The sequence below is a fragment of the Eublepharis macularius genome, chromosome 2 (genome assembly GCF_028583425.1).
Source record: "Eublepharis macularius isolate TG4126 chromosome 2, MPM_Emac_v1.0, whole genome shotgun sequence".
Taxonomy (NCBI): Eukaryota; Metazoa; Chordata; class Lepidosauria; order Squamata; family Eublepharidae; genus Eublepharis; species Eublepharis macularius.
Window position 1 is genome coordinate 58,816,033 of NC_072791.1, and position 13,676 is coordinate 58,829,708.

A 13,676-nucleotide genomic window follows, 5' to 3' on the forward strand; every position below is an offset into this window, starting at 1 on the left:
TGCTTATATTGCTATATCACTGTAAGAGCTGATTTTTTAAAAAATCATCAAAAATGAACACTGCCTATTTTTGCAAGGAGAAGCCTAAAAGGGGACCAGCTCTGCCACTCATCTCTAAGCCCCCTCAGCCCAACCCAGAGCACCTCGTCTGGGTCAAACCAGAGAGAGGAGGAGACCAGCACCAGTGGGACAAACTGACCTCTATGGGGAAAGAGTCTGGCTACGTCCCTTTCAAACCACACCACTTTTTCTGACACTGGAAGCAGCCATCCCTCCCCCCCCCACCCCTCCCGGGCTTTTGCAATAAAAAAAAATCAGGTTCCTTGAATTCCCAGCTTCATTTTTTAAAAATGTACATCTCTATTCTCTTCCATTGTTGAGATATGCCTTTTCCCTTATATTTCCACAAAGGGAGGGACTAGAGACTTATTCTTTTTTAAATGAAAGCTGGGAATTCAGAGAATTTGTTGCATTTGTTATTACAGTGGTATACTGATAGTGATATGATATAGTGATTTTTAAAGAAATATGTTGAAAACAGAACCAGGAAAGGGAGTGTGTATGTAAAAAAAGCTAGGGGAGAAGTGGTCCGATGATGACTAATCATCAAAAAGTAGGTTGAAGGTGGGTGGGACAACAAAACTGAAAGAAACTTTATGCATGAGGAACAAAGGCAACTCAGAATCTGCTTCAAAAAAAGATTGGGATAAAACTGGTCTCAAAAGTACGAGAAAAAAAACCAAGAAAAACTAAAACTAAACAAAAAAATAAAGATATAAACATTTGTGTGGCAATCAAGGAATAAACCAAAGCCTAAACCGACTAAAAACACCCTGTGCGGAATACCCCAAATGACTCAAAATGAAATAAGAGAAGAAAAGGATTCCCAATGTTAAAGAGAATGCTGTAGGTTTAAAATGGGCAGAATTCATCTTATTGTTTTACAACCTGAAAAATGTCTCATTTCTTAATAATTCTTGAATCTTGGGTTAGTTGGTGCTTCAGCTGATTATTAACACACACACACATGCATGCACGGACACACACACACAGAAACTGACCACAAAATAATAATACCTAATTATCAGAGGGTATAAGCCAAAATAATTCCATTGGTATTATTAGTTTCAAATTATGTGGATTATGCAATTTAAGTGGCTAACATAGAGAGGATTCTGCCTCATAGGTGACTATGGCTTCAATCCTAAATGTTTTGCCTAGGACGGAGTAGCCCCCAATGAATAAAATGTGACATGTTTCTGAGTAGACCTATTTCTGATGTCTGCTATTTCTGAGTAGAACTGTTTAGAATGATTCCCTATTGGACTCAACTCTTTAGTCCTTGATTCGATTAACATATACTTAATAAGATGGACAATCTAGTTGAATAACAGAAAACCCAATAGTAGTTCTCAGTCATTCAGGTTAGAACATTATGGACTTGGTTGCGGTTTTACAATTGCATACAATTAAGGCTATAATTACAGCCATGCAGTTTACTTCAGTATTCTTTCTGGTGTTATATGTTTAAATGACCTTGCTACAGTCATTTGTGCTCTGCTTACTTATTGTAATGTGCTTCTTGTTTGAAATTTCAGATGATCCAAACTGCTGCAGGAACTTGGCCATCTCTTCTTCCAGAGAGACCCTTCTTTGGGTGCCTCTGTTTTCTCAGGAGGAAAAGCAGTGGCACTATGTCAGTGGATTTCCCCCTTCCCCATGTATATCTGGTTCCTTTACTGGATTGTGTTCCAGAACCAAGTGAACATTTTGTGGTTCTGGGCTGTTTTAATTGACTTTCTTGATTTGATATATTGTTGAAGGCTTTCACGGCCGGAGAACGATGGTTGTTGTGGATTTTCCGGGCTGTACAGCCATGCTCTTGGCATTGTAGTTCCTGACGTTTCGCCAGCAGCTGTGGCTGGCATCTTCAGAGGTGTAGCACCAAAAGACAGAGATCTCTCAGTGTCACAGTGTGGAAAAGATGTTGGCAGGTCATTTATATCTACTCAGGAGGGGTGGGGTTGAGCTGAGTCATCCTGTAAGAGTTTCCCAGGGTGTGGAATGTTAATGGAGGGAGGCTTCACTGTATCCTGAGGAGGTTCTTTTGCATATGGATTGGTGCTTGATGTACTAATCTTCTCTGCAGGCCTATTGTCGGGTATAGAGTGTTTTGTTAGGCTGGTGTTTTTCAGGACTGGAAACCATGCTCTGTTCATTCTTAAAGTCTCTTCTTTCCTATTGAAATTGTGCTTATGCTTATGAATTTCAATGGCTTTCCTGTGCAGTCTGACAAAGTAGTTGGAAGCGTTGTCAAGTATTTTAGTGTCCTGGAATAGGATACTGTGTCCTGTTTGAGTTAGGCTATGTTCAGCCACTGCTGATTTTTCGGGATGGCCAAATCTGCAGTGTCTTTCGTGTTCTTTTATTCTTGTCTGGATGCTACGCTTTGTGGTCCCGATGTAAACTTGTCCACAGCTGCAGGGTATACGGTATACTCCTGCAGAGGTGCCGCTTGGCTGCGCGGAGGGCAATCTAAACTCACCTCTGTCTGGAGATCGGGGGGCGGGGCCACCAGCCATGTGACCATTTTCTCCAAGGGCAACCCACTAAGTTCCACCACCTCTTTTCCCAGAAAAAAAGCCCTGGTAACAACAACAACATTCGATTTATATACTGCCCTGCAAGACAACTTAATGCCCACTCAGAGTGGTTTTTATCAATATCCTCTAACTCTAAACATCTCCCTCTCAGCCTAGCTTTAGGAATGGAGAATTATCCCCTTTTTGAGGGACAAAAATTGTCCCATTTTTGAGGGAAGTTCCATGGTTGCATTTTTCACTTCTCCTACCCTGAATTAGGAGCCAAACGGGGACATATCCTTTGTCCAAACCAGATCCGGAACCAAATCTTGTCTTCCTCCACAAACCTAAAGCAGGATTTAGGGAGTGGGCAAAAATATGTATTGCAGCATATTTTCTTTCTCTCCTAGAAGCATTTCTAGAGCTGCAGAAGGAAGGTTCTTAAGGCTGGTTAGGCTGCTTGACAAAAATTAGAACCAAGGCCTCCCAAACCTAAATAAAAAATTGGGCAGTGACACAGAGGGAGAAAAAAAATGTTGGTCCTTGACATTTAAGGGGAATTCAACATTATATCCTATGTTCATCTCTTTTCTCGCACATATAGTATAGTTTTACAAAACATATGACATTGCAGTGTGAGTTTCCCCGATTTCACTTTACTGTGAACAGAGATGAGTTTGAGCTAAGAGACAGTAACACCCTAGCGATAGTGATGCTGGGAATGCTGCTGGGAGTTTCACACAGAAATGCCCTTTGATTGACATAGCTCTGCAATGTCCTTAGAGAGCTGTTAGTAAATGACACAATTCAACCCAGACTCAATAATATGCCTCAGTGAATTAAAATGAACTGTTGCAGCCAGTCACTGCTATTTCATTATACTATAAATATTTGGAATACTTCCATCTATCAATAATGCCATCTGGCCCATCCAAAAGAAGTGGACTATAACCCATATGGCTTATTTTCTTCCTATTGATTATTCCGATGAATGAGTTAGGGGAAAAAATCACTCATAAAATCATCATGCTGGATGACACTGTCATTGCAAACTTCAGAAGGAAGGAATAAAACACACAAGATAACTAGACAATGAGGTACAGAAAGTTTTAGGCATTTGGGGAAGTAGAACATATTTTTATTTAAAGGAACATTGTTTTAATAATGGGAGCCATGAAGTATAGAACAATTTTATAGCATCTTAGTCATGCTGGAAAAGAGTGTTGTTACTGTTCTTACTGACTGAGGTTCTGTCTGTAACAACAGCTACACAAAAGGGAACAATTTAACAGGGACATCCGTCCGCAATCCCCTTTGCTGCATCACCATACCAAGAAATGCTATACATGAAGAATTTTTTCAAGCCTTGCAGTTATTAATGGTGCAGAGCCCCTGACAGGAAACTGATGACAACCATTAAAAAAGAACAATGTTCACGTATTAGATGCGTTAGAGAGAATTAAGTAAAGAGTTCCCATAATGCCCTCTTTCTTTAAACACTCATTACAGGTGGAAGAGATTGATACAAAAACTCTGTAAGTTAACACACAGATCAAATGAAAGTTGTAAAAATAACTAAGGTTCAGAGTTATGGGGTCCTCTACTCCGTCCTCACCCCAAGTATGAATTCTTTCCCCCATTCCTTGGTTCAGAGTTACATGTGACTGTTGCCAATAGGGTCACTGTTCATTTTTCAGTGGGACCACAGGGCCTAACAGTCTATATGTAAAAAAAAAATGTATTAGCTGACTGAAGTCTAATTAGGAATAAGAATTCCCAAATGTTTTCAAAAATTCATTTTAGAAACCAGATTTTTTCAAAGCAACAGACACTTGATGTCCTAAAGCCATATACACTGCAATACTATCTTTAAATTACTTAATTGTAAAAAAAATAGATACATGATTTATCTAAATAATCAATGAGTAAATCTGAACTTACTGATCATAGTCTTACTCTTTGTCACTGGAGTCAGCTATTATGTAAGCAGAATTTATTTAATGAGCGTAACCAGGGCCGGTACCAGAGTTTCTGGTGCCTGAGGCTGGGGGCAGCTTCAGGGCTGTTTCTGTGTGCACCTGTACTGTGTGATGATGTCACTGCGTGATGACTCACTGATGTGATGACGTCACTGCGTGATGACTGTGCACAGCTGCGGGTGGCCTCCCAGCCCTCCTGTTCAGTTGCCCCACACTGCCCTGTCCGCCTGCCATGCCTGGCCCGCAGCTCTGTGCAGGTGGAAGCAGCACAGGGCAACTGAGTGGGAGGGCCGGGATGCTGCCCGCTGAGACTGCCCTGTGCTGCTGCCACCAGCACGTACTCCCAGCTGGGTGCAGCAGCTGCAGGCCAGACATGGCAGGTGGCTGGGGCGGCGCACAGTCGGCTTCCCAGCCCTCCTGCTCAGCCGCCAGCACTGCCGCCACCAGCTCCATAGTGCGTGCCCCCGCCTCTAGCACCCCCTCTGATGCCTCGGCGCTCGAGGTGGCTGCTGGATCCACTTCCATGGACCCGCCAGCCCTGGGCATAACAGTATTGCAAAATGTTCATGTTGTAGTTTTGTTTGCTAAGTTCCCTGCTTTTAACCAGCAATAGCAATAGCATGCACTGTGGCTTTTCCTTACAAAAGCACCAAAGACACCCAAGCACTTTACTTTCCCCCTTTCTTTCCAGGTATTGATCTGCTCAAGTAACAGAGAACTCAATTATGGGGCAAAGCAGCGAGAATTTCTAGTAAAATGCTGGAACAAACAATCACAAGGCTGGGAATTGGGATGCAAAGGAATCATTTCCTTTGTCTTACTTGGTTCCTATCAAGCAACAGCAATCATAATAGGAGAGAGAGAAAAGAGTAGGGGTACCTGCAACACTTAAGTGACAGTATAAGACACACTAAAACACAACTGGCAATTGCAGAGGAAACAGGGAAATGGAAAAATGTCCAGACATAGATGGGTTTACTGTTTGAGCAGACTGATGAAAATGATTAATGATTTCTTTTCCAACTGTTCAGTTGATTGTTTCTACTTCTCAAAACTGCAACACAAGTGCCTTTTTGAGAGACTGAAGGCAGTATAACCTAATTTGCAATTCAACAAAGAAAACCCATTGTTAAAAGGAAAGTGAGTTGCTACTATTTTTTTTGTCCATTGCATAAAGCACAGCCCTAAAGTACTAAAACAGTGTCTTGATGAATAAAATTTGGCCCTTTCCAATTTAAGTGGGACCTAGTCAACTAAATTACTGGTTTAATATATCAGTTAAACTTAAAGCTTGCAGCTCTAATTAAAAAAAAAAGATGCTGTCACAACAGAAATATGTCCAAACCATGTCCTATGTTGTTTTCCTGATTAGGATTCCATTTCTAGGATTTGTCTCAGAAACTTGGTGCTTACTAAAAATGAACCAACTTTTCTGCAATGCCTAGAGAGACACAGCAAGGGATTTTGTTGTTCTTCTTCCAAACAGCACATCATCATGCAAATATACATGGGAAAACTGTGGAAATCTGTCTTTCAGAGAGTTGCCATGCCTACTCAACTTACCTTCAGGCCCTTTTCCTATTTTTAAGCCTAGGCACACAGCTGCTTCTGCATCTTTTCAACCTAAAATAATAACTTTATTGTACTATTGTATATATGTACAGTAGAAACAAAGAACTGTTCTAGAAGCCAGTATGATGGAGAAGCTAGAATGCTTAGTTAGACCTGGAAAGGCCCAACAAATCCCCATTTGTCATGAAATGTACTGGGGAATCTTAGGCTAGTCATTCTCTCTGAGCTTAACTTTATATCTTTGAGAGATTCCCCATTCCCAGCCTCTGCCCCCCACTGCCTCTTACCTGACTGGCGGGGAGGGGGGAAAGGTGAGGGGAACAAGGCAGGGAGCTCTGGACTGTGCTTCTACATGCTCCGGAGCCTTTGTTGTCATGCCTGGAATCATTCCTGGCACAACAATGAAGGCTCCGGAACACACGCACACACAAAGCACACACTTAAGTTCCCCCCATGAGCTCCCATCCCTCAGTTTGGACCCCAAGGGGACCTAGCAACCCTATAAAACAATATTTTCCTGCAAATTTGTTGCAGGTTCTTCTTAACAGAAGCCACTGGGGTCTTCATAGCAAACTTCTCGCTTTCTCCCAGCCACCCCTTTTATCCATATTTACTTTCCTAGATTTGAAATATTTTTTACTTTAGGTAAAAAACAAAAACAAAAAACTCTAAATAGAGAAGAGGAGGAAGTAAGAAACGAGAGGACAACAAACAACAGACCACTATGGAAAGGATGAGAAGATATAAATCTTGTGTAAATTTAAGTATTTTGGTTTGGGGTCGGGGGAAAGAGAAATAATGCATACATTTTGCTAAATAAAGGAGTATTGGTAGTAGATACTTAATAATTATGTATATTTGAAACAACCATAATGAACTTATTTAACACATTACTTTGCATACTCCTTTGGCATCATCCATGAACCAAGTTATGTCTATATCATTATTAATTAATATATCACCTTTCCTCTTTGGGACTCAAGGTTCTCAAGAGAACTCCTGTCCAGGTGGTGACCAGAATAAGATCCAGACTCAATCCTGTTTACCTAAATTATATCAGCTGATCATGTGCCTCTGGACTAGAGATGGGCACAAACAGAAAAAAAACAACGAACATGATGTTCGAAGTTCGTTGCCATCCACAAACAGGGACTCACGAACAACCACAAACATGGCCCTGTTCACAAACTTGTTCGTAGTTGGCTGTTTGTGGGGGCCAGCAGGCTCTCCTCCAGCCATCATCCAAGTTTGGTCAAGATCCCTACTGCACCACTCCCAGAAACCTGACCTGAGCAGGCACCAGGAAAGGTACCAATAATAAATAATAGCTTGGCCCCAGAGCCTGGCAGCAGCCCTGGAACTTGAAGAGGTAGATCCCTACCGCACCACTTCCAGAAACCTTATCTGAGCAGGCAGCAGGAAAGGTACCAATAATAAATAATAGCTTGGCCTAGAGCCTGGCAGCAGCCCTGGAACTTGAAGGGGTAGATCGCTATCCTACCACACATAAAGAAAATTCAAGCTCCAATACACTCTCTCTATCAAAATGCCAACAGCAACTGTCTCTCTCTCTCCACTGTCTGCAAAGTCAGAGCTTGGAGCCCCCCTTCCCCTGGTCTTTGCTCCCTTGTTGTAACAAATTTGGAGCTCCACACTTGAAAGGAAGACCTGCCTATCAAGCTAAATTGGGCTTAGATAGGGGTTTCCAGGGCAACAGCAGGAGTACAGACAGAGTTCAGGCAATACCTGCCTAAGTTGCCAAGGGAATTGATTACAGGTGCCAGACTGTCTGGCTTGATGAACAGCAAGACGAACAGCAACGAACAAGGCTGGTAACGACCACCTGTTTGTTTAGAATGGGGCCTCACGAACAGCTTGTTCGCGAACAGCAGATTGGGCTGTTCGTGGATTTTTTCCCCTTCTTATAGCTGTTCGTGCCCATCTCTACTCTGGACCATGCTCTGGGACTTACATATCCTGCTCAGTTGTGACCAAGATGGCAAACATCTTGAAGTACATTTACCTGTGATTTCAGCCAGGTACCAAAACACTCTAACATACTGCCTCTGTCCTGCTAAACTAAACTGCAACTGATGTGTGTCAAAACGTATGCATAACATAGTATTATCAGAGTATTGCCTTGAGTTGTAAACTTCATTTTATCTAATTTCAAACTGAATCATAGAGTGTGGATTAATAGATCTGCAAAGCAGAGCCTGGGGACTGATGGGGGGGATTTCTCTGCAAACCTGAAAAAAGTGCCAGATTTGCAGAAAAGTCTGAAATCTAATAAATAAATAAATAAAATCAAGGAATTAAAACTACCCAAAATAACAGAAACAACACCTGTAGCTTTAGTAAAAGAGTGCCAACTAAGCTCTCAGTTGTCATTCTGAGGTTGCTAGATGCCCACAACAATATAGCTAAGCCTTCCAAGCCTTGGTTTCTGTAATGCATATCCATGGGGGTGGGGGAGAGAAGGGGTGAGCTTGGAGGCCAAAGCAAACCTGGCAAGGGTCCTATCACCCTCTTATCATGTCCCCTGGAGTGATACAGGCCTAGTGGTGACCACTGGGGACTCACTACTCACACCACTGCATCTGGCCTTGTGGCCACCACATAGCTGGGCTCAACTTTTCCTGGAGAGAAGCTGCCAGAGGGAGAGGAGGGAAAGCTGAAGACAGGGGGGCAGATAAAGGTAGGTTGGCTGGTGGGTGGGAAGGAGAGAAGGAAGCAGGAAAAAGGCACAGGCCATGGGGGCTGCCAGGGAAAAGAAAAATAGTGGGAAACGGCATCAGAGGAGAAAATGAGATGCCCCCAACAAGGTTTTTGTGGATCCCCAGTTGTTCCTGTTTTAATCCAAACCAATAACTGTGTTAGAGTATTAGTAACGGGTAACTTTGATATGATTCAAAGTCATATTGTAATAGTTAAAGCATTGTTAGGGTATTTTGCTACTTTTAAATATCTCAAGAACAAAATGTTTACCCAGAAAAGATGCAAATTATCTTTATAAAAAAATAAGTGTGCAATTCATAAAGCAGGATAACAAAATAAGCTGCCCTTATGGGGAAAAAAAAGGGTTACAACACAGATATTTCAAATACGAACTATTTTTCAAAAATTTCCAGCTGGAATTGGATGCTCTTAAAGACTTCTTTAACTTGTTGCTTTGGAGGATTAAGACAAAATTGGTGATGAATATAACTTTCTATTAAGCAATTTTCTTTTTACAGTTGTTTACAGCTATTTATGAGCCGCAACATAACAGCTCAATCAAACCTTATTATATCAGTCTTGATTCCTCGGTGAAATGTACGTAGAATATTCTGATAATCCTTTGAGTCAGGAAAAAAATCATAAACTGTTATTTTCAAAGCAGAATGAAGAAAGTTGATATTACAGATACCTTTTTAAATTCTCTTAATTTCTTCTGCCATGTAGCTTGAGCAACAGAAATGTACTTGTTTTCAGTTACATAACAATTTGCCATAAGTGCATGGTGGAGTTCAGCATTCTGGTTCATGGCTTTTAGGACTTTCTCAACGTGGCTTAAGGAAACCAAAGCCTCTGCTTCTATGCCAGCACTTATCAGCTGCATAGTACAGGGTACAAGGGCAATCTGTCCAGCACAGTAAAGAACTTCTCCAACCTAAAAAAAGAATAATAGAGGGGAAAGGTATTAGAAAGACTGTTGCTGTTAGAGGCTATTACAAAATTATCTCTAACAGGAAAAAACAGCAAGTCTACCGGTGGAGAAGTCATTTCTGACAAGGATTTAGTTGCATCATAAAAAGTATTGCAGTTTAATAAGTTTGAACCTGAATGTTAATACAAGGATGTCCATTTGAGCATAATTACCTTGAAGAAAATCTGCAGAGAACTAAACAGGTAAGTCTAGAAATATGCAAATTTAACCTTTCACAATGTCACAATATTTTCAAGGTATCAATAAAAGATTGTGTCACAAACTGTGTTTACAACTCGCCAATTAGAGAGTGCACAAAAGGGGGAAGAGATTTGCAAATTCTGTTTACAGACAACACTAATTCTCATTAATTTAAGACAAAGATGCTGGCTCAAAACTATTTTTTTTTGTACAAATAAGATAATCACAATTATACAGAAGATTAATTCCACACATACCCTGATCTGGATAGCCCAGGTAAGCTGGAGGAAGGGGGGGGGGGTCATAAGGCGGTGTGAGGGGACTTTCCTTATGCACCCATGCTCTGCAGCGCTTCCCTTTGTACCCCCGCCAGGACTCCCTGTCTGTCCCTCAGGTTGGGCTCCAGGGGACCTGGCAACCCTACCAGGTAGTCCTTTTGGATGATACTATGTTCCCATTTATTTATCTGTAAAATTGATATGTTGCCTTTTCAGAGAACCTGCTCAAGATGGCTCACAAAGTAAAACATAATCAAATTGTAAAACAGCATAACAATCATTACAATTCACAAACTGTTAAAAACCTACCCAAAGCATAAAACAGCACAAAACATTTTGCAGTCTAAAATGATTCTCACAAAATAGTTCTCAAGTTAGAAGCAGGCTGTAAAACCAATTTTTAAAAAGTCAAGCTCCTTATTTAAAAGCTTAGGTAAAAAGAAATGTTTGGGCCTCGTGGCTAAACTGAGTAGAAGAGCCTCCAGGCAATGTGGAAAAGCCCTGTCTCTGTATCCCACCCATCTCATCTATGCAAGTGGGGCACAGAGAGTAGGGCTTGTGAGGAAACTGGTGCAGTCTAATGCTCTAACTACCAGAGCTCAGCCACGTGATCTAAGTCTGAAACTGTGAATGTTCATGATTTCAGTGTTCAAACTGCACAGACATTTACTTTCCTATAAATTGAGCAATGTTATTTTACCAGTGATTACTAGATTCAGCTGCTAGTTCAGGATTCTTAGAGATGATCTATGCATTACATTTTTAACAAGTTGGTCGTGAGTCAGAATAGCTGGGTCTATGGAAACACTATGGTTTTACATGATGTCACTTCTAGTTTTCCCTGGAAGTGATGTCATGGCACACACAACCCCGGCAACCCCTGTTAACAGTCAGGCCTCCTCCCCACACTAAAAGGGCAGTTTATGGATATGGAATATCATAAACCCCTTTCAATAAGTCCTAGACACTGCCTAGCCCCAGGCAGAGAGGATGCCAGCCGGCATACAGCCTGAAAAGTTACCAAGTCATAAGTCAGTGGGGGAATGACAACTGACAGCCCTCCACAGCCCGGAGAGCAGCAGAGTTAATGAAGCTTCCTGAGATACCTCCCTGCCTAATCTCATCAACTCTTTCTTCCATGTTTCCTCTTCCATTTACGTAATCAGGCTATTGAGCACATCTGATAGCCTTACTGTCCGATACTTACCAGGCCATCAAGCAATACTTTTACCTATAGTCTATACCAGATAGTCATATCAAACCCTTCCCAAGTTATTGCCCTATCTTTGGATAAGCCATTAAGCCATTGTTTTAGGGCAGAGACATCAGCTTTGCTCCAGGGTACATTTTGCCCTTTAACTGGGCTACCCAGCCATGTACTCAGTGTGTGTGTGTGCACCCCCAACTTTTGGGCCTCTTCTCTCCATGAAATGCTGTTTGTTTTGCTGCTCTCCCCTGGACTTGCTCTTTTCTCCAAGACTGGTATTTATTGCCTTTTCCTTGAAACTGCTTTCCCATTTCCCCACTGTCTTCTTAGCTTTGTGTGTATGTTGCGTGTGCTTTCTGTATGCTTGTTTTTATTTCTCTGCTAATAAAGAACCTTTCCAGTAGAACATTTGCCTGAATATTTGAGAGTTCTCTAAGGGAACAATACTGGCCTGAATCCACACTTACCTGCATAGCACTAAACAGTCGGAACTATAGCATCTTCCTGGTGCTTTTTCTGACTTCATCGCACCATCAGAGCGGCATTGTGGCACAATGACATCATAAAACGCGCCAGGAAGACGCTACCATTCCGACTGTTTAGCACTATGCCGGTAAGTGTGGATTTGGCCCTGGTATAAATAGGTGGAGATTCCTAGTTACCCCCTCGTGTTGCGTCTTCTTTAATGCTAATTCCTCCCCAAATTAAGGAGAGATCCTATTTGGATAACACCCCTATCTCCCAGACCTGACTCACTTTCCCTGCAGCCATACAGCAGCTGTGATGAACTGCTTTTAAAGGATTGCAGGGGCCCAATTCAGCTTGTGACTTGGCATATAGGGAGGAATGATCCCTGTTTCTCTCCCATGTTGTTTTCCCACACCAGAATGTCGCCGGGGGGATTTATTTCCCCCCATTTGTAGCATGTGAGGAGTACTATATGGGAAGTTCCATCAGGAGCCAAATAATTTGTCCCTACTTTGACTTGGGAGCTACTTTGGCTTGGGAAAACAGCATGAGGGAAAATGAAATAACCCCTCCCACACCGTAATGATCAGCCAAATTGGGCCCCTATGTTCCTTTAAAAAGCAGGTCCCTGAAGCTGTTGTGTGGGTGTGGGGAAGGTGAACCAGTTCAAGGAATAGGAACTTGACTTGTTAAAAAATGTAATATGCAGTTTGGGTGTTACGCTTCTACACAGAAAGAGTTCAACTTGATTTCAGCATTCAGAACCATGCCATTAAACTTTTGAGCATGCACAAATGGCAGCTAGCTGCCTTGGTTGCTGATCTCATGGCTGCTGATTTCTGGTATGCAAAAACATCTCATTTTTAACCCCAAACAGAGCAAGAAGGACAATGCCATGTAAAAGAATGAGCAATACAACCTGGAAACAAAAACATTATGAACTCATTATTTAAGCTTGGGTAGCACAGTAATCACATCTAGTCATGCAAAATGTGTGATGATACACAGCTACCTGTGGATTTCCCCATCCTCCTTCTGTGGTAGCTGATGAAGCAGCTATGGAGGAAGGTCTCCTGCTACAGTGGGAAACCTCCAGGCCGTTGCCAGCTGTTCCCATTCCCCATTTCAAAGGCCAGTGGAGGAAGGGGGGCACTGGCATCAGACCAAGAAGGCACAATATCAGTTCTAGCACAATAAAAACAAAATCCAGCCCCTAGAAGTGATGCCATTGCATTAACCACAGAGTTCTGGGTGAATCCTAGAGCTTGATCCCAATGCAATTATATCACTTTCAGTTTTGTGCTAGAAATGATATTGCACGTTGGAGAGCCTGTCCCACCCCATAACCAAGTAAGTAGCAATAGACTGAAAAATTCACAGCATGGTCATGTCACAGCACACCTTTTGTGCTTCTGAGTAAAAAGAGCATAAAGAGACAAGAACCGTATTATTCAGGGGCAGCCATTCATGTATAGATTCAGCCTAAAATGATTCCTATCAAATTACATAATGGTGAAAACTCTTGGAGGAAATTATTTGCAGAACCCCTTGGTTTTTTTTTTAAATGAACAATGTCCTCAAAGATGTGGTAATCAAACCATGTGACAAACCCATATGCAGCTCCAAATCTGTCCTTATAAACTGCCTGTGTCTCAAAGAATATTCACACATGTAACTATTGGAAGAGTATCTTAAACAATT

General features: G+C 41.8%; 1 protein-coding gene across 1 annotated transcript in view; it reads right to left on the reverse strand.

Moving 5' to 3' along the window:
* DPH6 (diphthamine biosynthesis 6) overlaps positions 1 to 13,676 on the reverse strand; it is a 338,189-nt gene that overhangs the window by 68,910 nt on the left and 255,603 nt on the right. The window contains exon 13 of the mRNA XM_054971781.1: positions 9,543 to 9,785. Coding sequence (XP_054827756.1) covers positions 9,543 to 9,785 — 243 coding nt within the window. The remainder of the gene's footprint in view (positions 1 to 9,542; positions 9,786 to 13,676) is intronic.